The sequence below is a fragment of the Emydura macquarii genome, unplaced genomic scaffold (genome assembly GCF_026122565.2).
Source record: "Emydura macquarii macquarii isolate MOO-44397 ecotype Brisbane River unplaced genomic scaffold, CSIRO-AGI_Emac_v2 contig_629, whole genome shotgun sequence".
Taxonomy (NCBI): Eukaryota; Metazoa; Chordata; order Testudines; family Chelidae; genus Emydura; species Emydura macquarii.
In genome coordinates, this window is record NW_027130766.1 from 9,164,419 (window position 1) to 9,192,260 (window position 27,842).

General features: G+C 45.8%; 2 protein-coding genes across 9 annotated transcripts in view; one reads left to right on the forward strand and one right to left on the reverse strand.

The window, feature by feature from the left end:
- CAVIN1 (caveolae associated protein 1) overlaps window positions 1-5,899 on the reverse strand; it is a 28,117-nt gene extending 22,218 nt beyond the window's left edge. Inside the window, exon 1 of the mRNA XM_067541355.1 lies at window positions 5,307-5,899. Within this exon, the coding sequence (XP_067397456.1) occupies window positions 5,307-5,726 (420 nt within the window). The 5' untranslated portion in view covers window positions 5,727-5,899. The remainder of the gene's footprint in view (window positions 1-5,306) is intronic.
- Window positions 5,900-12,136: 6,237 nt separating this feature from the next.
- The window catches only part of ATP6V0A1 (ATPase H+ transporting V0 subunit a1), a 45,999-nt gene continuing 30,293 nt past the window's right edge, over window positions 12,137-27,842 (forward strand). For 5 of the 8 annotated variants that reach the window (XM_067541359.1, XM_067541360.1, XM_067541363.1 and 2 more), the window contains exons 1-9: window positions 12,137-12,205; window positions 13,948-14,108; window positions 14,420-14,498; window positions 14,891-14,988; window positions 15,649-15,777; window positions 21,648-21,730; window positions 23,020-23,146; window positions 25,169-25,251; window positions 26,058-26,151. In XM_067541359.1, coding sequence (XP_067397460.1) covers window positions 13,992-14,108; window positions 14,420-14,498; window positions 14,891-14,988; window positions 15,649-15,777; window positions 21,648-21,730; window positions 23,020-23,146; window positions 25,169-25,251; window positions 26,058-26,151 — 810 coding nt within the window. In that variant the 5' untranslated portion in view covers window positions 12,137-12,205; window positions 13,948-13,991. Of the gene's footprint in view, window positions 12,206-13,947; window positions 14,109-14,419; window positions 14,499-14,890; window positions 14,989-15,648; window positions 15,778-21,626; window positions 21,731-23,019; window positions 23,147-25,168; window positions 25,252-26,057; window positions 26,152-27,842 lie in introns of all 8 variants that reach the window. The other 3 variants (XM_067541364.1, XM_067541358.1, XM_067541362.1) reach the window with 1 other exon arrangement.

The following is a 27,842-nucleotide window of genomic DNA, read 5'->3' on the forward strand; positions in this document are numbered from 1 at the left end:
CCCTTTTCACAGTACCCGAGCTCCCGCTCTGCCCTACTCTGCTCCATTTTCCACCCCCGTTTGATCTTTGCATTCTCTCCCCCCCACACACTCCCACTCCTTTTCACACTGTGCTTAGCAGAGCCTGAACCCAATAATGTCCCACTTTGGGTACAGCTTCCAGACCCGCCACATTCACAAGCGGATTTGCAGTGAGTCCGCCCCTCCCTGTTGCAGGCGTTTTGCCGCTCCCAGCCCTATAAGGCCCATGGAAGGCACAAAAGCCAAGTTGTGCTATTTATACTTCCTTTCACAGCCCCACCTACCCTACACATTGTGAAGCTGGGATCTGTTTTCCAGCCCGTCCCCAGTTGCCCCCTGGCCTTTTTCGGAGAGGCGCAGCCCCTTGGTTTTGCGCGGCTGTTCTGATTAATCCAAAAGGCAGATGAAGTTCTTAAAGAATTTCCCTCCCAAATAGAAAAGACGCTGCACTCAGACGAACAGGACCGGCAACTCCCAGAGATTTCTGAAAGCGTCGAAAAATAGTCCCCACCATGCATGGGTGGCCAGAAAGTCCTCTGAAAGCATCCGTTGGGGGAGGCTGGCTCTGCACCTATTAGTGTTGGGTGCCTGCTGCCCCATCCAGCCCAACTCTGACAAAGGCCGTGCACCATGCGCCAGCGAGCCCAAAGAAATCAGCCTCCCTTTAAGCCCAAAATAAGTGGGCAGAGCTTGACGATAGCTGAGCAGCAGCTTGAGCGCCCGCTGGGTGCTGGAGTGCAGACAGCGCTTGTGGGGACCTGCCCCTAGGAAAATCCTGCCCGCGGTGTTTCAAGGAATGCGTTTGACGATTGTTAAACGTTGGGAGGAACAACACATTAGTGGAATTGTAGATATCTGTGCTGCTCCAGGTGGATGACAAGATACGCTGGCCTGTCCCAGGCGAGTTCCCCCGGCAGTAGCTTTTATAACTGGTTCAGGAGCCCCATTATTGTAGAGCGGGACCCGCAAAGAATCCAGCCCCAGATTTCCCACCCTCCAAATTCAGGAGTTTTGCAATGCGATACAAGCCTGCCTGGCCTTTGTTAGCAAACAGCCCAAATCTGAGCCAGGAGCTGCCCTTCCAGGCTGCCCGAGGATATGGATGCAGCACAGAGGGTGCATTAAAAGCAGCTCTGGGGATACAAGCAGCAAAGAAGGGCACACGCAGCCCTTTGCTATCCAGCTTCTTGGGGCATGAAAGTCTCCCTTTGTGCTAAAGAGATTAAATCTCTGTTTACACAGGCTTTGGCAAGGAATTACAGCCTCTCCATGGCAGATTTCTTCTCCAAGACCCAAAGGCTGGTTAATTTGGGGGTTGTTTGCTTTCTTTTACATAACTCTCAGGGCCTGATCCAACTCCCAGTAAAGTCACTGTAAAGATCCTCACGTCAACGGGAGATCGATCGGGCCCTGGGTGCGTGCGTGTGCGTGTGTGTGTGCACACACGTGTTCAGAAACCCCTTGTCCTCAGCAGGCCTCTCTGGGTGCGGTTGATCTTTAGTACTGCACATTCTCTCCCTAATTCGGAGGCAGACAAGACAGATGTGCTTTTACACTCAACTTTCCAGCCCAAAACCCAGCTGCCGAGAAACAGAGGAGCCCACTGGGATTGTCTCTGCGCTCCTGCTACAAGAGGTACCGATATAAAGCTCTTGCCTTTTGGCTGCCCTCCCACCACAAGCAGTCCCAGGGATCTTGCTTGCGCCTTTGGTGTCACTCCTTGCAGACCTTCTCGAGGTGCAGGTTGCAGCCAGGCCTCCTTGGCCTGTTAAAAGTGTCTTATCCGCTGCGTCCTTTTGCTTCTGCAGCTCACGGACTCATTCCACGCTACCTTCACCTGGGGAGCTGCCCCTCTGCTCAGCAGTCCCCGTCGGACAGAGGCCATTCCTCCTCTCCTCTAACCCTGCAGCTTTATTAGGCAATCTAGCTCCCCCCTCCCCCCAATAAAACAAATGCAGAAATCGTCACAGTCTTAACCCCTGGCTACTGGACTCACAATGGAGCAGGAAAGTGCATCACAGTTTCTTAAAGCACAGATGCGGTGCTAGGCTGATAATGGAACTGTTCATTAACATGAGATGAACAAAATTAGTCCAGACAGCATCTAGAACAACCCTCCTTGACTGCTCGTTTTGGAAAGTGCTGAGTCTGAGCTGTAGACCGAGGGCTTGTTAGGTTCCAGCTGTAAATGCTCCAGGGCAGGGATTATTATCATGATGTTTGTGTCTTGCACATTGTTGGCGCTTAGCAAATAATACATCATAATTGTTACTAAATAGCCAGAGAAGTGCCTTAGCTCCTGGGTAATCCCGCTGGAAGGCCTGTCTCAGTGCACGTGAGGTGGCAGAAGCTGAGCCCTGATTTGTTACAAATGCCTCTAGAGCTCACGTACAAAGGTGATGGGCTTTTTTCTACGTTCAGCCTTTTATTCATTAATGGAAAGTGTTACTCTTGGCACTCTTAGCCACACCCTGGGCCAAATCCCACTCGCTTTACTCAGATGAGTAGAACCGCTGACTTTGATAGGGCTCCTCGAAGGAGTAAATCAGGATTGGGCCCTGCAGCCTGATGTTTTCACCACTATCCTGTCTCATTCGTGCAAGCAGCCTGCGGCAGTAACTACTGAAGGTCCTCAGCCCCATACTTGACTAATTACACAAAGACACAACCTCGTAAAACATAGCCCTGCCCTGCAGACAGCAGCCCAGAGTCTTCTCTCCCACATCCATGGGGAAAGCTCTCCAGCTACACAAACAAGAGACCGTCCCGTACGTAGTAAACACTGCCAGGTCATCCCAGAGTCAGAGCCACGCAGCCCCAGTCACTGCACAGTGGAAGACAAATGATCAAATGAGTGCAGGGACACCATGGAGTAACGATACTCCCTAATACGCCGTTGTTTGCTGTGTGAAAAAGTCATAGTTATTGCCTGGCGAATGGCTCAAAGCTAGCACCACTGCACAGCAGAAGCATCCAGAAAGACAGTAAGGGCTGACACAGTGGGAACATTTCTCTGTTGACTGCAAATCTGTTTTTCCATTGTATGCAAGGGAAAGTGAACTGGAAAAATATTCCCAATTCTTCCAGGGGATTCCCTGTGATCTGTTAGTGGCAGTCACAGTGCTGATTGTACCAGGATTATCTTTGCCTTAGCTAACATAGTAGTGGAGTAATATGGAGGGTGTTGTGCTAATACATCATTATTATTGCTGCCCAGCCCAGCCCAGCCCAGCCCAGCTCTCAGCCACTGGAAGTCAGGGACTCCCATAGGTTTTGCTCTCCAGGTCATGCAGACTCTGCATGGCTTCTCCTCCAGAGAGAAGCTTCATTCAGCTCAGAGATGTTTGGAGACAAGTCCGCACCCTTGCCCCAAGACCTCCTTCAGCCAGGGCGGGATCACTCTCTTACTCTGGAGGCTTCCTCCGGGCATGGGATCAGAACTGTGCAAATGCTTTGCTATGTGAGGAAAGGTTGTGTGTTTTCACAAGTCCACGCCTGGCTGCATTTTACACCAAGTGCCTTGAGAGCGTCTCCCTTGTGCTTTAATGCACTGGGGTCTCACACTGACCCACACTGGATAATTCAATCTGAATTGCAAAATAGGCTCCCTGTTCTCTACAAAACAACTTTGACTCGCCGCAGTTCCTTTCTCAGCTGATTCAAACTCAGGGGCTGAGCCTGCACCCACTGCAATCAAGGTGTTTTGCCATTGACTTCAGCGGGAGCAGGATTGGGTCCCGTACAAACATTTTGTCCCAGAGGAACGGGGGCAGTGGGTGTTTGCTTTCTTTATTTTGCATGAGGAATAGCCAGTGATTGTGACGGATAGCAGACAATAAAGAGCAGGCTCTAACAGTGACACTCTGCCAGGGATTAGGACACTTCACCTTTTCCCTACTCTTTTAAATACTTCTTGGTGACGTTCTGCCTGAGCTGTCCCTTTCGCTCCCTCCCTCACCAGCTGTTGCTTCCACTGTTGTTTGTTTAGGTATCTGCATTTTTCCACAGCTGGATCTATCCCTCTGGGCAGGCCCAATAGACAGAGCTTCCCATACCTGTATTTGTAGATCTGTTTAGGTCGCTTACATGCGCCTAGTTTACGTGAGTCTTTCAGCCTTTCAGCCATGACAGAACTCAGAATGCTTGAGCTGTGAATCAGAGAGCTATGTCGGTCCTGCTGCTTGCTAGATTCCTCACTCTGGCATGACTAGATCAGACTCGGGTAGTAAGAAATGCTTTGGATTTTGTGGTGGTTTTCTCCTCCCTTTTCCTTGTTGGCTGCACTGGAAGTTTCTCTGTTTAGCCCTCACACAGTCTGCTATTAATCCAGGTGCTTCGAACTGTCCTTAATTCGTTAATTGTCTCATGTGGATTTTCTCCAGCTTTCCCATGGGGGGGGGTCTGCTCTGCAAAGTGAAGCTAAACCCAGACAGACGTAGGAAGAGGAGGCGGAAGCCTGTGTCTGCATTTGTTTTGCTTGTTTCATGTTAAAAGATTAAAGGCAAGTCGAGTTCTTAGAGGGGTGCTGAGCCGTCAGCAGAGCAAAGCCGCTGGTTACTGAAACTGAGCGACTGGCACGCTCAAGACCTGCAGGTCACAGTTGAAGGAGTCTGTAACACACACTGGATCACATTTAATTTTACAAGCAAGATGGCAAAGGCAGATCCAGGGCTTTGGAAAAGGGGGAGCTAATGAACTCAATGGACTGTACCGTATTTTCTGTTTAATGTTTCCACGACGTCCCCTGTAAGAGGGAGGTTAAACATGGCTCTGGAGTTATTGATCCATGTTACTGCTGTAGGATGCATATTATAAACCTGAGTCTGCATCACTGCTGCTTGTCGCACTAAGCACTTCATCCCTAATAGCAAATCCTCTGCCTGAAACGACCCATTTAAAATATCCCTGTCCCGTTTCCAGTACATTTTTGTTCTTCCTTTACTTAAAGAGCAGGCTCTGCTAGGTAATCAGATCCTGCTGATCTTGTGCAGTGGGGCGTTTGCGGCGGGGGCTTGAGGCCAGTCTACCCATCTTTATGAAATCTCCTGTGCTAATTTTCCTGCGCATGCAAGACATTATTATGTTCACCCTCCTGTCCCATGATGAAACCAATGATGTGAGGCTCTGAACGCCCTATTTCTGGCACACTTCAGCAACGTATGGTAGATGAGTCCAGAGGAGCCATATGAGGGCAATGCGCCATCATTCACGCCCATCAGGACACTACTGTTAGCACTGAAAATGCACGCTGATGGTGCCTAGAGAGCTGCAGGAGGTCTCCTTACCTGGTAGATCATGACTTTGAAGTTCCTTCGCTTCAACAGCTCCGCCTCGTTGACCTCCAGCTTCTTGATCTGCCCAGCTTGCTTCTCCAGGTTCTGCCGGACGGTTTTCACGTTGACGCTCACCTTGCGCACTTTCTCCAGCATCTTGTTCACGGTGTTGCTGGTGGTGGTGTGTGCTTTGGTGAGTTTGGTCAGTTCACCCTGGATGCTGGTCACTGCACTATCCATCTCTTGCTGCCTCTCCTCCAGCTGAGTTTGGGTCAACTGGATCTGATCCACTGCCCCGATGATCTTGTCCAGCAGGGTCAGCACCATCACGCCATTGATCTGGTCTGATTTAATGGGGTCCTCTGCCACTTGCTCCTCAGAGGCCTCAGAGGGAGCTGGCTGTTCAATGATTTGCAAAGGGGTGTCTGCCATGACTGACTGGGTGTCCCGACTGGCAGAGCCTGGAGAAGCCGTCGCTGCAGCTAGGAGAGTGAGAAGAAAAAAACTGAACCCGAGCCCTCGCTAAACTCTCTGTGCTGGGAGGCAAGCCAGAAACAGAGAGCACAGTGCGTGGATGTGTGTGTGTGTGTGTGAGTGTGTGTGTGTGTGTGTGCGCTTCAATTCAAATGGCACAGCTCTGCAACGCTGTCCAGTGAAACTGCCCAGCAAAATTTTCCAGGCTTGCAGGCCATTGGCTGACTCCACCTTAGCTATATAAAAGGAGCCACTGCCAAATGCCTGATGACCCACCCTTTTTGAAATGATTAAAATAGTTGGAGCAGGGGGAGGCGATGGCTTTTGCATGCACGCACAGGCACGGATCACTGAGGAATGTGAAGCTCCAAAACTCCAACAGCCTCTTCTTTACCATACGTTCAAAGGCATTCTGTGCAAAACTCCAAGGAATCTGTCCGAGAGGAAAAAACAAAACCCTTCTGTAAACTGCTCGGGAAGCTGCTAGACAGAAATAAGCCCCTTCTGAGCACAGCTGTGTACATTAAAGGACGGCTGAAACAACTGCACATCGAAGTACAGGAACTCAGACTGGAAAGTTAGTGTTTCTTTCCAGGTCTATGTCAGGCACTGTTTTAGCAATTTTAGCACTGTTTTGAAGAGAGGCCGCCCAGCTCAGTTCTGCAGGCCCCAGTTCATCAGTGAAATCTTGTTACGAGCTGTTTAAGTGCAGTCCGTGCTCTCTGCACATGCTGAAGGCAATGCCCAGGGGGAAGATAGTGCGGCTCTACATCTCACAGCGCTGTGTATGAGTGGTGAGGGTGAATTACATTGCACTGATACCATGCTCATCGCTGTGCTGCAGGCAGAGGAGGAGCAGTCCCTGTCCCGAGGAGTTTTCCATTGAAATATTCATCAGAAGCAGTTCACAGCCAATTCATTGCCTTGGCATTTGTTTATGGCCTTGAGGGTTGTCTGCAGCTTAGTGCCATAGAAGATCACGTTGGTGGGATGTTCGAGGCAGTTCCTGAAGAATGCCTGTTCCAGCCAAGAGGCACCTGCATGGGCAGACGTGAAGGAGGAAGGTTTAGGACGTGCATGGAATGACTCCCAGCTGAGAGCAGCTCACCATTAGTCCTACTGGCTCAGCCAAGGGAAGCAACCCCCAGCTGCAACAGCTGGAATGCTTGGCCAGGAGGAGCTGTTTTCAGGCTCAGCTGGGAGAAGTGCTGCCCTGCCGCCAGACCTTGAGGGTCACAGTTTGAATCTCCTCTCAGCACTGGATTGTAGGGATGCCCTCTCAGCTTGGCTTCTCTGTCATGCTTGTGTTTGGCCACAGGGTGGCAAACAACAGACTCAGTGTTACATTCGGTTGTTTTCGTAACCCGCCTTAAGACAGTCTTAGTTGTGTCATAACAGGCAAGCGGGGGAACCCACCATCCACAAGGATATCTATGGCAACCAGCAGCACTTCAGGGCCCCCGGGTTCCCTCTCATGTGACAGCCTTGCTTGGTAATGCTGTTGGCCCCACACCATGATATTGATTTAGAGTCGGCTGAAGCCCACAACACACTTTTTATGTCCCAAGCTAAAAATAGGCTAGTTTTGTATACACTGGTGTTTCTCAGGGAACTGGGTTTTTTTCCCTCGAGGATTTAAAAAACCCATTTCCAGTGCTTGCAGCTGATGAGTCAGTGCTACATGCACACGCGCACAGACACACAGAATTCATTTCAGCCAGGACACACTGCGGCTCTGCAGCTGTTCTTCACATGGGATCCGGTTCAGAGCAGCTCTCTAGGATGCGTGGCATGGTGGCGAACACACGGCACAGGAAGTCAGCAGATCTTTGGTCTCTTTATAGTTCTGCTATTAATTCACTGTGTGACTTTGGCCAAATGACATCTCCTTTCTGTGCCTCAGTTTTCCTGTCTGTAATTTGGGAATAACACCACCAAACTACAGGGGGTTGAACTTGTAAAGCTGGGTGGAAGGATCTAGAGAAGATACAGGTATAGCACTATATTTTTGATCTGGCTATTTTCTACAACAGGCTAAGTGGGATGTTCTAAACGTGTTCTGCATGGGGCTGTCACACCCCTGTGAGCTGAAATGTGATGAATAGCTGTCTACACTCAGATTCACTGGAACACAGCCCCTGCTTCCGCTCAGAGTGACATAGCAGGATGGCCCACTAGGTGGCAAACTGAGTCTGCCCCTTTTGGACCTGAATGTCCCTTGACATTTTAACTCAAATATACCATTGTTCTTGTTATGTTACAGTCCGAATTTGTGCTCTGCAGTTTCCATATCTCACTGGATTTGACAGATTCTCTCTATATCCAACCTGTTAATTTTATGGCAGCGGTATCAGCTTCTTTATAGGGAGATAGGAGACTGGATCCAAACAAAAGAAAATGTGTCTCAGCTTCAGAAAAACTGCCACCGATCATGAATGGACCAGCGAAGGACAGTGACATGAGCCGTTTGCTTCCAGTTCAGTCCACGAAAGTTCCTGTGAAAAAAGTGAACTCTGCTCAGCAAGAAGTTCCTTCATTTCACAAACAGCAGCTGATGGCAATGTTCTCAGCTTAGTTCTTAGCAGACTGCAATTGGCTTGTTTGACCCTCTTGTTGGTAGGGCAAGTAAACAGGCCAAGGACTGGCTGGGCAGTGGGGAATAAATGACCCTTTCTACCCTAGGAGAGTCTCCAGATCAGGAGGGGAATGGGGAGGTAAACTGGCAGGCAGTAATGGGTGGTGGAAGGAACCTAGTCTTTTTCTACAGTTGCTCATGCTGTCTCTGTTCCAGGGAAACATGCAGTCCGGTCGCCGGGGTGCCAGCAGTGTGGTGCATTTCAACAGCAGTGAGCTCATTTTTAAACAAATGGGTCCTTCTCAGGGCAAATTGAAGTATTATGCCAGATACATAATGAAAAATAGAGCCTTGCTCCAGCCGTTTCTGTAAAAGGAGGCCCCAGTCTCACTCATATGCTGTGTTTGTTAGGTTGGGGATAAGAGCACTGCCTCTCATGCTGACCAAGATTATCTCACTGTTTCCTTCTGCTCCCATAGCTGTCTGTTTGCACCCGTCTGTTGCCTTTTGTTTCACACTTAGATTGTCAGCTCCTTGGGCAGGAATCATCATTTTGTTCTGTGTGTGTACAGCTCCTAGCACCGGGGGTCCTGGTCCATGATAATACATAATAATACAGATAATACATAATGATAATAATCTGTATCCCCTCCACTGTGTTAGGCATCCCCTGACAGGCTGTGCAGGGAGATGTACAACTCCTTTTTGCTGTGCAGAACATGGACAGGTGATTTTAAAAACAAGGTATTTTTGAAAAATTAGAAGTGGAGAGACTGTATCATATGGGTGCAAACTGAGGCAAAACAAGGGGATACAATGTACCCAAGGCTCTCAAACAGAGTCAAATACAAGCACAGGAAAATGGGCAAGGACTGATCTGGTATCTTGGCACTAAACTCTAACGAGGGAAGCTGGATTTTGCTCCAGTATTTCTTTCTGGAGTCAGGAAACAGCTTCGAGGAGGTAATATATCCCATCACGTCTGCTGAATCTGTACCACATTATTTCTGTGCTGCATATATTGATGTTGGTGTACAGTAGGGGTGCCTTCTGTGTGTTACACCTTTCCAGCCTCCAGTAATACATGACTTCCCCACAGCTGCCTATGTTCCTTTCTATCCCTACTGTTACAGAATGTGGCAACTAGTGTTTTCCTCCCCAGAGGTGGCTGCATAGAAGTAGCGCTGAGCATATTTTGTGAATTACTTCAGGATGAAGTGTGCACCAAATTCATCCACTGGAATCAGTTACTTTCTGTGACAGTTAGCATGAATTAAAAGCAAGAGTCAACAAATCCATTATTAGATCTGACATATTTTCCACAGCACAAGAGCCCCTCTTTAAATTCTTTAACTGGAATAAAGATCCAATATTTACCAAAAGACACTGTCAATAAACATGAAACGTACTTAGCAGTGAAGTGTATTTTAGCTAAGTTCATTTCATTTGTGAGGTGTGGCTTCCTTCCTAGGAAATCATGTTTCCATTTAACAATCTAACAGCAGAGGAAATTATGAACTCTTACTTGGAGGGAGGTTTCTTGTACATCAGATTTGCACATTATGCAAAGCTACATGTGGAGATCAATCCGGCTGTTGCTGGGTGGCATTGGGTCTGCACTGAAACGCACTCCCTTCTGATCGCATGGAGTCACAGCAAAGAGACTGATTCTCCTCTCACTGTCACCAGTGTGGCTCCATTGACTTCAGCAGAATGACTCCTGTGTGATACCACGGTGAGCGGCAAGACAAGCAGACCTAGAGAGTATGAAGTCGCTGCGCTATTCTGGTGTCAGTCAAATGGGCTGGGGCATTTTACTTCCTCAGTGGATCTTAGTGGAACAATCAGCCTTAGAAAAGGTTAAGGGACAAAATACAAGCAAAAGTAATTACCAATATTTACCCAGGATTAGATTTTCCACTCCTGGTTGGATCATTGCTTCATCTCTCTAGTGTATATCTGCTGCAGAACCTAACGCTGAGGAGGGAGGTGACCTATTGCCCCCCCAATCCCAGCAGCATACCTGGCTGCTTATGCAGTGCTGTATTTAGGGCGTAGGTGGGAGTATTTCCTTTTAGCTCATCATAAAATTGAAAGGAGTCCTGACCTCCTTGGCTAGTGGTGAGAAGCAGCTGGAGGAGGGGACTAAATCGGGGAAACTGTTAGGCCTGGTCTATGCTACAACATTAGGTTGATGTAAGTAGCCTTGCGTCAACCTATTTGTGCACGTGTCTACACTCAAACTTGGCTCCGGCCGCCATAAGTACCCGTTGTGGTGACACAGGAAGACCACGTCCCCAGGGCAGGGATGCAGTGCGAGTGTAGACACTGCATGAGGTATGTCGACCCTCACAGGCCTCCAGCAGGTGTCCCACAATCCCCGACAGTGACTGCTCTGGTCACAGTTGTGAACACCATCACCCAAGAGCCAGAGCTCCAAAGTCTTCCCTGCATTTTAAAAGCCCTGTATATGTTTGAAACGCCTTTTCCTGATTGCCCTTGCCAAGCACACCTAGCTGCTCTCCCTGTGTGCAACTGTCCTATTGACTATGCACTGTCTGGAGCAGACAGGAGGGATTAGATCTCCTGGGCCTGGGGGGAGAAGAAGCAGTGCTGGCACAGCTACGGACCAGCTGTAGAAAAGTGGACATCTACAAAAAGATTGCACGGGATACAGGCGACAGGTATGACAAGGATCAGCAGGGGAGCTGCATGAAAGGGAAGGAACGGTGGCAGGCAGACCACAAGGCCAGGGATGCCAGCAGTCGATCTGGTGCTGAGCCACAGACCTGCTGCTTTCACAACGAACCAGCACCCCGCAGCCATCGTGGATGGCGGGGCTGTGATGATGTGTCAGTGTGATGTTATACAGTGGCGTGACATGGTGATGTGTCAGTGTGGTGTTGTACGGTGCTGCGACATGGTGATGTGTCAGGGTGGTGTGGTATGGTGGTGCTACACGGTGATATGTCAGTGTGGTGTTGTACGGCGGTGCTGTGACATGGTGATGTGTCAGTGTGGTGTTGTACGGTGCTGTGACATGGTGATGTGTCAGGGTGGTGTGGTATGGTGGTGCTACACGGTGATGTGTCAGTGTGGTGTTGTACGGCGGTGCTGTGATGATGTGTCAGTGTGGTGTTGTACGGCGGTGCTGTGATGATGTTCAGTGTGGTGTTGTACGGTGCTGCGACATGGTGATGTGTCAGTGTGGTGTGACATGGTGATGTGTCAGTGTGGTGTTGTATGGCAGTGCTGTGATGATGTGTCAGTGTGGTGTTGTATGGTGGTGTGATGATGTGTCAGTGTGGTGTTGTATGGCAGTGCTGTGATGATGTGTCAGTGTGGTGTTGTATGGTGGTGCAGTATGGAATGTGACAACGCTCCCCGATGCACCCACATTCGGGTGCAAGCTGCAATATGCTGAAGTACACGACATGCCCCGTCATGACGTCATCACATCGCATCAAGCCATCCCTGTTTTCCATGGTGACATCACAGGTTGTGCTGTGACGTCATCAGATCACACTGTGACGTCAGGTGTGCCTGGTGACACCGGCCGGGACCCCACGACGAGTGAGCAGGGGGCCGGGGCTCCCCCTGCCTCTGCCCCGCGCACCGCCCCACACCTACAGCCCCCGCCCCCGCTTCGGGCACTTCCGGACGCTGGGCCCCAACCGGCCGAAGGGAAACAATATGGCCGCCGGGCCGTTGCTAGGAGACGCCCCCGCGTGATCCGGGTCATCCGGCACTGCGGCGGGGCGGGGACGACGTCCGCGTGCGCGGTGACGTCAGGGACGGGGGCCGGGGCGGCTCAGCTGATACTGCGGCGGCTGCCGTAGGGGCTGGAGGCGGTGGGCCGCAGGTAAGGGGGGGGCGTTACCCCCGGGGCAAGGGGCAGCGGCGATCCCGCTCTCGCTCTGCAGGGCGCTTGGCGGGCGGGTCCCCTGGGCGAGGCTGGGGGTGGGGGAGCCCCGGCGGTGGTGGGAGCCCAGCCCTCAGACTGCCCCTCCCCCCGCTCGATCTCCGGTCCGCCCTGCTGGGCGGGGGGGCCGTGCCTTAACGAGCCCCCCGCCCGGCTGTGGGCGCAGGCTCCCCGCGTATTGCGTTAGGTGTCCCCGAAGCGCCCCCCCCACCCCCCGGCGGCAGGCCCGGCCCGGCCCGGCCCGAAAGCCGCTCAGGCTCCATCTTTTTGCGCATCCTCCCGGGGCGCAGCTGCAGGTGCCGTGAATGTGTAAACAGGCTGCGCGCGTCGGTGTTCGTGCCGTGCTGGTGTGTGTGTGTTGTGTGTGTTGTGGTGTGTTGTGTTGCTGGTGCGGGGGTGTGTGTGTTGTGTAGTGTTGTGTAGCTAGGGATGCATGTTGTGTAACTGCACGGCTGGTACCGGCGCTAGACGGCACAGCTCTCCGTGTAAAAACACCTGTTCTGCAGAAACCCAGAGGCGAACAAGTCACCGCGGCCGTTTCCAGGCGTGCGGGTCTGTGGATGTAAAAATGGCACACACCGCCCTTCCGGTGGGTGTTGAGCTACAGCCTCCTGTTCACACAGCCGCTGGGTCTAGATAAGATAGCGAGAAACCAGCCCTATGGCCGCACACGGCGCCTGATTCCTCTCCGCAATAGGAAGTCAGGAATTAGGGTGGCTGGACCTGAAATCAAGTGTCGTTCATTTCGAGTTCGGTCTGATGGCTTCAGCTCATTTGAGCCAATACAAATTCAGGACCACAGATAGCACCGGCTTCTCTTGGGAGGCATTTCTTCTGTTTTAAAATCGCCTTGAATGAAGCACTCCCCTGCTTGTGAGGATTATGTGACAGGCCTCCCAGTAGGCTGTAGATTTAAGGTGGGATGGGATGGGAATTGCTATAAAATATAGCAGCTGAATGAAGGGCAGAAGGATGTGTTCTCTGCCCCTAGCAGTGATGCACTGCAATTCAATACACAGTGTGCTGGATTTTCTGAACTGCACTGGTGTTGTGTGATGCTAATACTCTTCTATTCATGGGAGAGCTCTTCCCTGCTCATTCAGGCATGCTGTCAGCTGACAGTCAGCTGCTTCCAGGGTGACATTTCAGTGGGCAGCCTTCAGCTTTTAGATACCATGTAAATTGGCTTGTTTCTGAGAGCTGCACTTCTAAGTGCAAGGCTTAGAGCAGAAAGAGACCACTCTGGAAGAGCAGAGTTCTTAGGCTGCTGAAGAAGAAGGAATTGTTTGTGGTGCTTTGCAGTTCATGTGAGGTGGCAGGTTTCCCCTCCCTTGTACCACAAGTCAATGAGTAGCATCTATTATGATTCACCAAGGCGTGTTTCCCTAGAAAGTTATGAAATAGCCTTTCATCAGAAGATGACAAAAAAACTAGTTAACCTTTCAAGCATCTTATGAAAGAATCCTCACTTCCTCTTGTATTATTTTTAAAGCATAATATTTGCATGCAGTGTGTAGAATTGATCCAGAGAACTAGAATTTGCCATCCATTTCACTCCTTTTCTTCTCTGACTAGAGGGGTGAGTGAGACAAATTGTCCTTTCACAGATGTGCCTGTATAGGGGGGAATGTGGGATTCAGACTCTGCTGCACATTCTCAGCCTTACTCCCTTTGTATTTTAGGGTTAAAATTCCACTCCTAGTCTGACCGGCACTTTCCTTTCACCATGGGGGAGCTTTTCCGAAGCGAGGAGATGACCCTTGCCCAGCTTTTCCTCCAGTCTGAAGCTGCATACTGTTGTGTCAGCGAGTTAGGAGAGCTTGGAAAAGTTCAGTTTCGTGATGTAAGTGGCTGCTTTCCTGGGTCTGTAAAACCTGACAAACCATGGCTGCTTTTTGTATGGTCGTGTGTCATAGTTAATCTTTGCTCTGTCAGTGTCTGCTTGTGCAGCAGGCACGTGTATGGATTCCAGCTAGTTAATTATCAGTAAAGTAGACCACGCTGCACAACGATCAGATCTGCTCTGCACTTTCCTTGCATCATTCTTTAAAAACAAAACAACCCCTCCCCCAACAACATGCGACCCTGCTAAACTGGTAATCACGATCCTTCACATTTAAACATTTCTGTGGAAATGTGTGTTTCTGTTTGCAGCTGAACCCTGATGTGAATGTGTTCCAGCGGAAATTTGTGAACGAAGTCAGGAGGTGTGAAGAGATGGACCGGAAACTCAGTATGTCGTCGCTTTATTTTGATGAACGCTTCTAATTCTATCTGAGCTCCTGTAGTTTCTAGGCAAGAAAGCAGGCTAAACATTTGAAATAATGTGCCACAGCTAAGTGTTGTATGGGTAGTAAGGTAACGGTTGTTTTCCAGTGGGCTAGGCTGCTTTTGGAAAGATTTGTTTCCTGTGGAGAAGAGAACTTGCAGATCTTTTAAAGCAGCCAATGAGCTGTATTCGGATAGAGTTCTGCCTGATATGATGGATAGGTTGTGGGGGCAGCATATGTGGCTTCTGGTCAGATTATGTGATGGGGAAGGTTAAGATGGAAAGAGACTGAAGTTGTAGTTTCTTGCTTTTGTTTCTCATGGTGATTCTTATCATGAAGCATTTTCTGTCTTTAGGGTTTGTTGAGAAGGAGATTAAAAAAGCGAACATCCCGATCCTGGACACCGGTGAGAACCCAGAGGTGCCTTTTCCACGTGACATGATTGATTTAGAGGTAACAGTGTTTCACTAAGGCTAAATTAGTATCTGAGGCTAGATAGCAGAACTCGTGTTAATTAACCTCAATCACTGGGTTCTTTGGAATTTAGTAGTAAGAACATACAGGGCCAGATCCCCAGCCAATTTCATTGAACAGCACTCTATTGATGTCAGTGTAGCTGCACCGATTTACACCAGCTGAGGATCTGGCCCATAAATATTGTGGTGTTTGCATAGTTTGCTGTAACTTCAGTGTATGTATGTATAAGATGCAAATTAATCCTTATTTTTAAGAATGAAGGACAGAATTTAGAATTCGCGTAAACTGGTTTCAACTCCTCTAAAATGGCTCGGGTTGCACCTGTTTATACTGCGTTTGAGGAGTTTATGGAAGGCTTCCATAATCTATAAAGAACCTAATTATTAATCTTTATATAGAGTAGCATTATTATAATCAGATGCTAATGTTTTAAGATGTACTGTGGAGAAAACCACAGAAATCCAGAGCAGCTCTGGGTGCCCCAGGATGCAGGTAACATCTAGTAATTGTGTGTAACATGAATATAGTTAGGAAAAGATCTTCCACAGCACACTTAGAACTGTGGGGTTAATTAGGGCAAAGTAGGATTTATTTTTAGTTCACTTTACATTTTTCCCCTCTCCTTTTCTTCCCCAGGCAAACTTTGAGAAAATTGAAAATGAGCTTAAAGAGATCAACACAAACCAGGAAGCTCTGAAGAGAAACTTCCTAGAGCTGACAGAATTAAAATTTATACTGCGCAAAACTCAACAGTTTTTTGATGAGGTCAGAATATCCGGGGGATTTAGCACTGAACAGCTGGTGGTTTATTGTCACAAATGGCCATCTTTATTCTCCAGTGTTATTTTTCAGTTGCTATTTTGAATGACTCATTTTTATACTTTTTTTTAATATAAGAAAGTTTCTCAATTATTTTCCATTTTTCATGCAATACACATGCAGCCAATCATGGTTTTACATTTTCTAATTATTTATATTTACTGCGTGTGTTCCCAGTAAGAACAGAGAATTAATTGTGGAGACAAGTTTTGAATAAATCATTATTTCCTGCCTTCTGAAAAACCTACAGCCTCACTGCTAGACTAGGCTGTTTCCCCCTCCAATATGCATTTTTCTGCCTGGTGTAAGTACATAAGTAAATCCCATAAATCCTCAGTTATGAGCGATGAATAAAATTTCAATGTAGAACCATTGAAAGATTTCTCATTATGAGCCTGATTCATTGCAGTTAATAGCAAGACTCCTGTCAAAGTTAGTGGGGTTTTAATCAAGATCTAAAATGCTAAGTGGCAAGTTCAGGAGCACAGCCACCATTTAAATCCCTAACAATTGGACCCTTTTGGTTCATGGTCATTTTGATCAGTGGTTGACAGCAGCATTGCAAGCACTTTCTCCAGAACAATGAAATGCTGCCCTGCTGTCCTTCAGAGTAGAGCAGCAAAGCAAAACTGAGACTTACAGATAAAGAGCCCAGGTAGAGGAGACTTAATCTTTACAAAATGCCTTAAGTCATATTAAAACATATAGGACTCTTACAGTCTCACTCTCTCTCAGGAGAGGAAATTGGCCATGTACCTTTTTGAGAGGAGGAGAAATATTTTGCCCAGTATGTGATGTGTTCTGTGCCAGCCTAGAAAGTTGGCCATGGAGTTCTGAAGAGCTTTGTGCCCTGCTGATTGTAAAGGCATGAAGTGTATAATCCTGCAGAGTTGGCCTCCTGCCCACTCTATCTAACTATCCTCCCCTGGCACAGGCGTGGGTTTTATATGAACAAAAAAGTTACCATTAAGGTTGTCCCCCCATATTCACTCATGCATCATAGTTGATAACATGGGTGCTACTGGCTATAATCAGCCAAAGGGCTGGGAACTGTATGATGTCTTCAAGTGTTGAATGTCCATTTGCAAGTTGCTGATTCCATTGTGAGAGTCTGTTTAGGCAAACAGTGATAACCTGATAATCTACTGCTTGACTGCAGTAAGTAATAAGGGTTATTGCCTGCCTGTTGTAATTTCACTTAGTCTATATTTTCTATATTCAGTCAGTGTGGTATAAAATAATTACTAATGCACCTCTTTTCAGGGTACTTATAGTAACAAAATTTATAGTAAACACCCAACTAACGCCTCTCCAGGTACAGTGTTAACATCATATTTAAATGTAATCAGATCAAAATCCATGTAATGTTGAAACAGAAGCATGGGTCATTCTACCCATTTTAGAGTCATTTATGACAAGTGTTCCTATGAGGTTCACCTTCTCAACCAGACAAAATTAATATAAATATTTATTCCTTCTATCAACCAACTGGAGTAGCAGATGTTACACAGCAGCATATAGATTACAGAAAATTAATAACAAATTGAGATTTGTAATACGGTAACGCAATGAAGATTTATCCTCATACCTTCCATTGAATGTATTACATTGAGGACTGTTAACTACTTCAGTTTACAGTCTACATAATTTTACATAACACAACCACTGGACCTAGTCTGTGTATCTGCCTTTGGGAAGATTTCTTGACTCTTAAGATTGTGCAATTCAGCTATTATCATTAATTACTGTTTATTTCTTCACTGCAAATAACATCTTTGCAAAGTGCCTTTAACACTTGAAGACATTTTTCATCTGTAACTAAATCTGTGTATTATCAGTTACTCATAGTAATTAGTTACACAAGAAATGGCTCACAATTGACCTTACTTTGTATTCAACTTTTATTGTTTTTCTAGAGTGTGCAGAGGGAGAAGGAGAATGAATATGTTAGTCATAAAAGAACAAAAGATGTCTCCAGTGTAGCCATTTCTTGTCCATTACATAACATGCATACATAATTATATTGATGATGATAATGATGATCCTTTTCTCAGTCTTCTTGTCTTTGCTTATGAAGAGCAGTATGAGCTGGAGAGATTTCTCTGAATCTTTACCATAAGCATCCTAGAATATGAGAGCCTAAAGAAGACTGGAAAAGTAATGGTTAATGGCATGCAGTCCCCTGTCTCCCTTTCCTCTAACTCCTCTGACCATCTGCTTGCTTTAATTTGTTTTGCATCTGTCACACTGCTCTGGACTCTGGGTTAATAAATTAAATGTTGAAACGAATCCCCTTCAGTTCTTGTGAAAATGAAGGTAGTGAAGGGGCTTGAATTGTATGTGCTACTTACACCTTTGCAGAGCAGAACAACTGGCTTTTTGCTGTTTCTCACCCAAGAGTTGATTTTCTTTCCTAACCAAGAGTAGGAGGGTGACCTAATTTCTAAATTAGGGCCTTGAAATTAAGGCACTCCTAATCTATGTGACTGATGCTCAGAAGTTGCTTTAAATGATTGTTTGATGTTATTCACATCCCCTTTCTAATTTGTATAGTCATATACATATGAAAGTTGTAGGGGTGGGTGTTTAACAGAATGTTATTCAAAATAAGTTAAAGTTCTCCTAAAATCCAGTTCTGATGCTCTGTGACACTCCACTATAAACTGGTAAAAATTATGATCAGAAGGGACCTTATGGGTTGGCCAGTCCTCCATCTTCCTACATCATGTCTGAATAACTCTCATTTTCCCTAACAAACTCCCAGTAGTCTATTCAGACTGAATAGTTCTGCTACAGTTATGTTCTGTAGTAACATTTGTTGTAAAAAATGACCCCACCAGAAGATTGATTTGTTACTAAGATGTGCCCTCCCTAAGGCATGGGATGCCACCAACATTAGAGGGTTTTGGAAGAAATAAGGAAAACTCTCATACAACACTTTATATCCAGGCCACACTTATCCTCTCACTCCATAGATATATACTTTTGTTGTTTCCTAGTTTTACTCTTTTACTTTCAGATTGTAAGCCCTCTGGAGGAAGAGCACCGTATTCTGTGCTCGACCAATGCCTCAGACAAAGGGGTCTACCATAATTTCTATGAGAATAACTCTCTCAAATAAGCAAGTTAGGACATAAGATCATAAGAATGGCCATACTGGGTTGGACCAATGGTCCCTTTAGCTTCTATCCTGTCTTCTGACAGTGACCAATGCCAGACACGTCAAAGGGAGTGAATAGAACAGCAATTATCAAGTGATCCATCCCAGTCTTCAAGTCCCAGCATTGGGCAGTCGGAGGCTTATGGACAACCAAAGCATGGGGTTGCATCCCTGACCATCTTGGCTAATAGCCAAGTTCTAGAGCTGTTTCCACACGTGATTTAAGCAAGAAACTATCCTTCTCCCTTGACAAATATTCTGAAGTATAAAATGTGTTGGCAAAAATGAGATGTGCCTAATCTAGTTTAACACATACCTTACAAAATCTAGCAACAGTAAATATTATCTTACTAACACATACAATACACGCCCCTTTGGTAGAATTGATCCAGTTTTCCATCAATGTATTAGATCAGGAAATTCTGCCATTTTAATTTTAAAAAGTCATTTCAAGTCATTCAGTTTGGTGGGTGTCCTTGTGTGTGTGTGTTGGTTTGGGGCACTGTCTTTTTTTATGTTCCTTTATGAAACATTAAGGTTCCCATGCAGTTTACTCTTGCTTGGGTTGAATGCCAAGATGGTGCAATGGATTGGCTTGTAAGGGAAAACATTTCTTTATCACTCTTTGAAAGTACACTAATGGTTACCTTAATCTTGTCATTTATTTTTACTTTTTGTAAGCTGAAGCTGTAAGTGTTCGTGAGCAGGCAGGTGAGCTGTATCCTGTGTGTAATACGTAAGCCTTGCAAAATTCTCCTCTGCCAGAACAAATGGCCTTTTTTGACTGGCAAGTAAAGTATCTTTCAAGGGTTTTTCATTATGATAATACATGGGCAGGTGGATTTTGTGCCTGTGCTGGTAAACTTGGATGACATTTTTACAAGGCTCTAGCGTACACACAATTTACATCTTTAGGGAAAAATTCTGCCTTCATATGTGTGCAGGGAGTACCCATTGAAATAAGTGGGAAATCCATGCACATCTCAGAGTAGCATTTGGTCCTTACTGACACAGAGCAGTTCCTTAATTCCTCCATTTCATTTTCCCCATTTCAAACTGGAGGGGTGGAAATTTTGGGACAGAATCCCTAATGATGCATTGTGTTAATGCTCTGTGAGAGGATGAGGTATTAACATCCTTCCTAATTTGAATCACTAATATTTACAAGTTATGTTCCCAGGAATTTCAGCCTGTAAATTAGTCACAATAAATAGAAAGTAATTTAGTTATCCATTTTAATATATGCGAGAAGGTAGGTCAACTTCTGTTGCTGGAAGTTACAAGTTTTCGAGCTATGCAGAGCACTTTTTCAGGTCTCAGGAGAGAAGCAGAATGTTTGAGCTGAATACAAGGTGGGACAAGCAGCAGGGATAATGAATGTTAGTGGTGATTCCTTGAAATGAAGTGGGCAATTGTTATGCATAAAAGGTTTGAAGAGAGCCATTAAGGGCAGCAGGCAGTGTGATGTGTTTACAGATTGTTGTAATGAGCCATAAAGTAGTGTCCCTGTTAGGGCCCTGAGGTTTGAGTGTCTAGCAGAGTTATGAAGTTAAGTTCCCAGGTTTGTCTTTTGAAGGTGTTGTGCAGGATTCCCTTGAGGACAAGTATTGAAAGATCAGACATGGACCGATCACTTTGTATGAGTCGTGCCCTTTCTATGAGTCATGTGCTTACTTTTGAATTGGTGGCACTGACACAGTCAGTTGATGGTATTAGATCTATGTACATCACCACCATATATATTTATCTAGGTATTGAATATCTTCCAAGAGAAAAAAGGCATTCATTCTCTCAGATGCATTCTTCAGGTTATAGGGATTGTGTGTTTATGGAGGGAGAGTTAGTGTCATCGATAGAAAAGGCACCTGCCAGCCAGGACACTCAGGTTTTATTACTGGCTCTGCCACTGACTCAATATCTGCACTTAGTGTTGAGAGGTGAAGGGACTAGGTTATCATCAGTAGAACATTGCGAGGTGCAAAGACCTGTAAAGCATGTTGTTCTTGGGTGTAGCAGAAGTGCAAACTTTCTTCGTTTTAGTCAGCTGTGTCTACTACAGAAATCTTGCCTGGGCAGTATTCTTCTGAATCTGTCCAGAGTGGACTGCATTTGAGAGAGTGAAAGAATCATGACTGCTGTTCCACTTAAAAAGGCATAGCCCCTGGTAAATATATAGAAAATACACAAAAACAAAGTAGTTGTACAGTACATGAAAGAATATTTATCTGTACAACTCTTCATCCATTTTCCCTAAGTTCAGAAAGTAGTGATGGTAGTTTGTTGGCTCATTCAACACCATATTTAAAAAGTTAAGAACATTCCTTTGAAACATAACTTCAGGTAAAATCTAACTTCCACCCATCTTCAGAATTATATATCCCACAAGCATCTTGTTTTTGTTTTCCCCAGAAGCTTTGCTGAGCCATTCTGCTTACCTCGTGTTTTTCTCCTTCCTTGTGTGATCCTTGCTCTCTGTTGTTTCATTTTCCTTTTTTGGGAGTCCTTTGGGGTTTTTTTTGTTTGTTTGTTTTTTTGTTTTTTTTTCCCTCCCCCTCCTGCAAACTGTCTCCTGGTTCCTCCTTCCCTGCATGCCACTAACTAGTTTCATTAGATATTAATTGATTTGTGAATTCAGGCTGAATTGCATCATCAGCAGATGGCGGATCCAGACCTGCTGGAGGAATCCTCTTCACTCCTGGAGCCAAGTGAGATGGGAAGAGGTGCCCCTCTACGACTTGGGTAATGGCAACTTTTGTACCTTCTGTTTTGTCTGTTCACTCCCACCATGTGGGATCCCTAGTGCAGGGGTGGCCAACCAGTCAGAGGCAAAGAGCCAAAAAATAGCTGTTGATAATGCTAAGAGCCACATTTTCCTTACCCTCTGCGGACAATTCACGCTGATCCCTCTTTTTTGGTGGCACCTTGTCAATTTCACTTCTCAATTCACAAGCTCCCCTCCTCCCTTACCCTCTGGGGACAATTAGTAGTAATCCCTCAGTGGCAGCTTGTAAATTTCACTTTCCCCATAGCTCTTACCCTCCTCCACTGATCCGTAAATTTCCACAGCAGATTGTCGATTTCACTTTCCCCTCCCTAGCTGCTTCAGATCAAAGAGCCGCATGCAAAGAGCCATGTGTGGCTCGCTGCATTCAGAGAAGCAAAGAGCCGCATGCGGCTCATGAGCTGTGGGTTGGCCTCCCCTGCCCTAGTGCTTCAAACGCAGCCCTGAGGACCTCCACACTGTGACCGTAAGCCTATTAATGTCAATCCAAAATCAACCAGTAATGGTCTCCGTCCTTCCCTGCACTGCATCTTCAAACTTTCCAGCCCCTGCTAGCCCCGGGGGAAAGCCGAAGGAGAGAGTCACTCTGGTGTCTTGCATACCAGCACAGAAAATTAGCGCTAGTCTATACCTTAAGCATTTGGTGCCTAACTTTCAAACATACAGAAAATTCATAGCTTCCATTGGTCAATAGGCGCATAGCATCTTTTCGTTAGTTGATTCCAGCTCACCTATGACACACATGTGGAAGCTTCTGCTGTAGTACCCCTTTATCTGGACCTAGGAGTTTGGTCTCCTCTAAAGCAAATGCTTATGGTCTTTGAGAGCAATGTAGCCTGTTGCTGCCATTCCAGCCTTGTACAGTCCTTGGCATGGAAGTTACCAGGAGCGGTGTGAAACGGACAGTAACAGGCATGGAAGTCTCATGACTAAAGGTGAAATGAATGCATTCAAACTGTAAAGAGCTTTTTTTGGTACGTCATTTGCTGACAGTAAGGCTTGCTCTCAAAGGAAATGGGGAATACTGCCTTTGACATGTTCCAGCTGTTTTGTGTGCATGCAAGTCTCTCTCATTATGATTAAAGAACTAACTGAAAACAGATCAGCTGGATTTTGTAGCTTTAAGCTTTGATTTATTAGCTAGCCTTCAGTTAACCTCTTGCAGCTCCAGGTGCTCTGTGTGCCTGTTCTCTCCCAGCACTACAAGGGGCAGCATCCTAATCCACAGTTTTTCCGCCTCATGCAGGTTTGTGGCTGGTGTGATCAACCGTGAGCGAATCCCAACCTTTGAGCGCATGTTGTGGCGAGTGTGTCGAGGGAACGTATTCCTGCGTCAGGCTGAAATTGAAAACCCTCTAGAGGATCCTGTGACGGTAAAATGAATTGCTTTTCATGGAGGCAAAATACTATGAGATCCCAAATGAGTAACAAATAGACATGCAGATGTAGGCCATGATCCTGCAATGAGCTTTGTGAGGATGGGCCTCTTCACTCCATCTACTTGCATGGAGTTTATTGCAGGATAAGGTTCTGAAATGACTGAGGGCAGGTCTACACTGCTGCAACATTTGGCGGCAATCGACGGGAGTTACGCAAGCTCTGCAGAGTAGCTTGCATAACTCCCATCAACTTTGTAACTTACCCTTAGCGCGCCGTCTCCATTGCGCTGCGCCAACAGGGAATGCATTCATGTCAGTGCAGCGCTATGCTTTTTTTGGAGATGATTTTAATAGATCGACTTCTGGATCGATTGAGCGTGTCTTCACTGCTGCTCAATCGATCTGACTGCCGTCAGTGTGTACATAGCCAAAAGCATTTCTACTTGAGAAGTGGTTTCTCCCTGACGTAACCTGAGTTCAGAATTGTTTTTCACCTGCAATACTCGTCATCACTGACCTTGCATGTTCTTTTATGATTTAAATAAGGTGTAATTCTTGTGACATGCATGACTGTATTGTCTTCATTTTGGTCCTCCCTACTGACTCCCCGTGTTAGTCATCTCCTCTTGTCTTAGTGCTAGAGTTGCAGGATCAGACCCTTCACTTGTAACCTCTTTGGGGTAGGGACTCCTTTTTTTTAAAGTGTCGTGTCCATCTACAGTACCATGTAAGTATTATTCCAATCTGCAGCAGAGGTTGAAAGTCTCTTGCCTTGTTTGGGTGGTAGTGATGACTGGTTTGGAAGTCTGGGTGTAGAATCTGTTACTTATCTGGAGTCTTATGCACTATTTTAAAAAAAAACACCTTTCCTTCAATCTTTCAAAGATGGTCACCAAATGTGAGCATCAAGATCTTACAGTAGCTCTTAGTTCTTTTGGCCTTCCTTCCAATTTAAATGGTAAGCATTCTGACTAGGAGGGATGCTTATTTTATTTTGTTAATGGCACACTATAGTACCCAAACACTGGAAACTGTGCAACTCTGCAGCTGCTTCAGTTAAGAATTAGAAAAAGAAGGGCTGTGGGCTGCACTGAAACAAAGATTGAAACATCATTCAACTGTTACTTCCTATTTTCCCTATGAATTTGGTTACTGTGTTGCTCTACTGATTGCTGGTATCTGAACTGAGTACCAACTGTCTGCCAGAGAAACTGTATCCTTAATTTAAGGAAGTGTTGGACAATTAGGTTACACCTAGTGTAATTATTCTTAGGATATTTAGCTTAATGTTTCTAAGTAAGGTAGAACAACATCTTCTTAACAAATGCAGGAAAGGGGAGTTAGATATCTAAATCCAAACAGCTGCACAAAGAATGTGCTGTTGATCTCCCTGGAGTATTCCAGGTTTTTAGACTCTGGGCATTCCTTTAAGTAAATATACCACATACATCACCTTATTTCCATTCATTCTTTTCCTTGCTGCCTTATGCCAGAGTGTGGGGCTGGTTGGAAGAGATAGTGATACACACCTAACTGCAGCCAAAGATAAGCAACAAAATCTTCTAATTTCCCTGTGATTTTTCAGTTTGTTTTTGGGTAGGCTTTATAGATCTGGTAAGCAAACTAATGTCGTGCTTACAGGGCATTTAGAGCCCTTAGCTCCAGCACGGAGAGACCGCTAGACCAGTGTTTCTCAACAACCGGTCTGTGGCAGCCTCCTTGCCAGTCCCTGAGATGTCCCTGGTACGGTTTAGGAAGACAGTAAGCCAGTCCATGGCATCAAAAAGGTTGAGAAACACTGCATTAGACTGAAGCGACCCAGAGAAAGTTCCTTTCACAGTGAATTTTTTTGTGACAGGGTTTTAGGATATTTTTTTGACTCTGTGTGCAGCTACAACTTCCTGTATGTTTGTACATGCAAGAGGAAAAAGAAGAGGCTGAATTGTAGTTTGCTACAATACCTAGTTCCTGTGTAGTACTCTGGTCTCACACCACATCTGTTTTTGTCTGTTCTAGGGAGACTACGTGCACAAGTCCGTGTTTATTATTTTTTTCCAGGGTGATCAGCTAAAAAATAGAGTCAAGAAAATCTGTGAAGGGTAAGAAGAAATTAGACTTAGAAACATGTGTGGCTTGATTTTTCAGCTGTGCCATATTTGTAATGCAAATTGAGTGTTTTAATATGTACTTTAACAATTCCTTAAGCCTGATTTATCAGAAAACCTATGATGATGAAAAGAATAGCATAATAGAAATCTTTAGTTGACCTTGACATAGTAAATCTAATAAACATCACATGGTATGTGTTACTGAAGTATGTAGAATAACCAAGTTAGCCACCTTTTAATCCTTAAAGTGGACAAATTGCTTTTGCTGTTATAGAAATAATCTGAAAGCAATCAAGTTATCACATACTGAAATTAACTCCCATACGTGCTTCTCATCAGAAACACGAAAGATTTTCTTTTTGTGGAGATTAGTGCTTCTGAACAGCAGCCACATTGGCATAATAGCTGTCAGTCTGATGCACCCTTGATTGCTAGTTAAAGGTGGTGTTGAGACTTGTTTTGTTGCCTAAGTTCTCAACATCCTTTTTTCTCAGTTTTGCTGTTTATCTCTTGCTAAAAATTAATTTTACACCTGCAAAATGTATGATGTTAATGTCAAGTGCTTGAGGTGGATAAAGAAGGCTGTGTTCAGATAATGGTTTTGCCTTGAACAAACTTGTGTTGTAGCTATCTGACTTGGTAAATGATGACTGCACATTTTCACCAACAAAGACCAGTGCTCCTTTACTGAGCATTATGTATCAGTTTGGCTTTTCATCTTAAACCATTCAGGTGAATTAGTTTCCTGTGCTTCACAAACAACTCTTTTCCACTGAGGAGCTTTGCATGCCTTTCAGGTTCCGGGCCTCCATCTACCCCTGCCCAGAGACACCACAGGAGAGGAAGGAAATGGCTTCTGGAGTCAATACCAGGATTGATGATCTTCAGATGGTAATAACGCAGAACAAACAGGGTCAATGCTGCTTTATCCTAGCGGAGTGCTGAGTGGCTTAGATGAACCTGAGGGTGGTATTCCATTTGTATGAGACTAATTGGCCAGGCTAGATGTGGATATGGCTTGTGCTAACAGTTTCCAGCTAAAAGAGACATAGAATCTTCTGTGAGATGAAACAATTTTGACATTGCAAGATCCGAGAATAATTTTGTTTCTCTGCTCTGTTCCATTCATCTGCCTAGCTAGGGTGGTTTAATTTTTCCAGAAGGCTGAGTGAATATCCCTTTGTGTAAATATTGGCATTGGTATTGAAATTCATATTAGCAAACAAGGGGTTAATATGCACACGTGAGTAAGAGAGGAGTCTGTCTTCAAAGCTAGATGCATGATGGTAGGAAGATTTCTTCTTTATGGTCATTGTAGATGAAAATGGTCAAATCTGTGTTCAGAGACTGATTGATTAAAAACAGCACTGGTGCTGCCAGAGGTTTTCTGCCTGTCTGAGTACTTTCACACCATGGTGCCCTGGAGGTCTGCTGTATTAAAAATTGATCTCTTTTGTGCTGCCACTCAGGGTGTTAGTGAAAGCAGTGAATAAACGAATGGTTAGCAAAAACCTGAATCAGCAACCTGGGAAGCTGCCTGGTGCCAGCTTGGTCACAGCTGAATCCAGAGGAAGGGAAGCAAGATGCATTGCAGGAAAACTGAAAAGAATTTGCTGTACAGCGAGATTTATGGAAATAACATTTCAGGAGAGGAATCAGATGCAAATGCTACAATGAAAAGGCGTTGAATACTGGGCACTGGTGTTTTAATTATAGGTGCCAACTCTCCAGCACGAAGCTGCTGAGAGCAGTTGCTTAGCAATCATAAAATGGACAAGAATGCAGGAGCAACTTAGTTCCAAGCTGCACATGCTAGCTTTGCCACGTACCGCCATTTCCACTTGAACTTGAGTGGCTTTCCAGTCTCTGAAACTGTCTTGGCCTGATCTGGAGGCACATTCCAGTGGGACGCTGCCAAAGAACACCTTCTCATTTTTCCTCTCTACTCAGCCAGCTTTGAGAGCCAAATGTGAATGAATTCTGACCCTTTAAAAGTAAGCTCCCTGTGTCCCCTACCACCCAAGGCGGAGCTCTTCCAATGCACAGTATGCACAGTTGTTTATCTGCAGCCAGGCCCAAGCATAATTTTTTCAGGCCCAGTACAAACTTGTACCATGGGCCCCCTCCCACACACATACCACAATCCCTCAGCCCGGACAGAAAATCTCATGAGCCATGAAAAATGTTTTCCTATGGTAATGGGGGTTGCAGCCTGGGCCAGGCCCTGGTAAAGTTATCCCATGTGGGGGCCCTGTTTGCAGCTTCTAAAGCAAATATCCGTTAAAACGGGGTGGGGAAAAAATCTCCACTTGGGAATCTGAACAATTCCCATTTTCCCTGTGAATTATCTGCTGGACTTGAGGTGGGGTGGGGAGGAAAATAGACTAGAACCATTTATATATTTCTTTCCAGGAGTAGCTTTTGTCTAATCTAGAGTGCATGTGAGGAGACGAAAGAGCAAGTTCCAGACATGCAGCAGTGAGGGGGCATTGGGCTCTCAGCCCTCCACTAAATCAAGCTTGTCCATATGTCCTTGCCACTAGCCACAACTGTTTTGTGCCCTTTGTGTACTACAAGTTGCA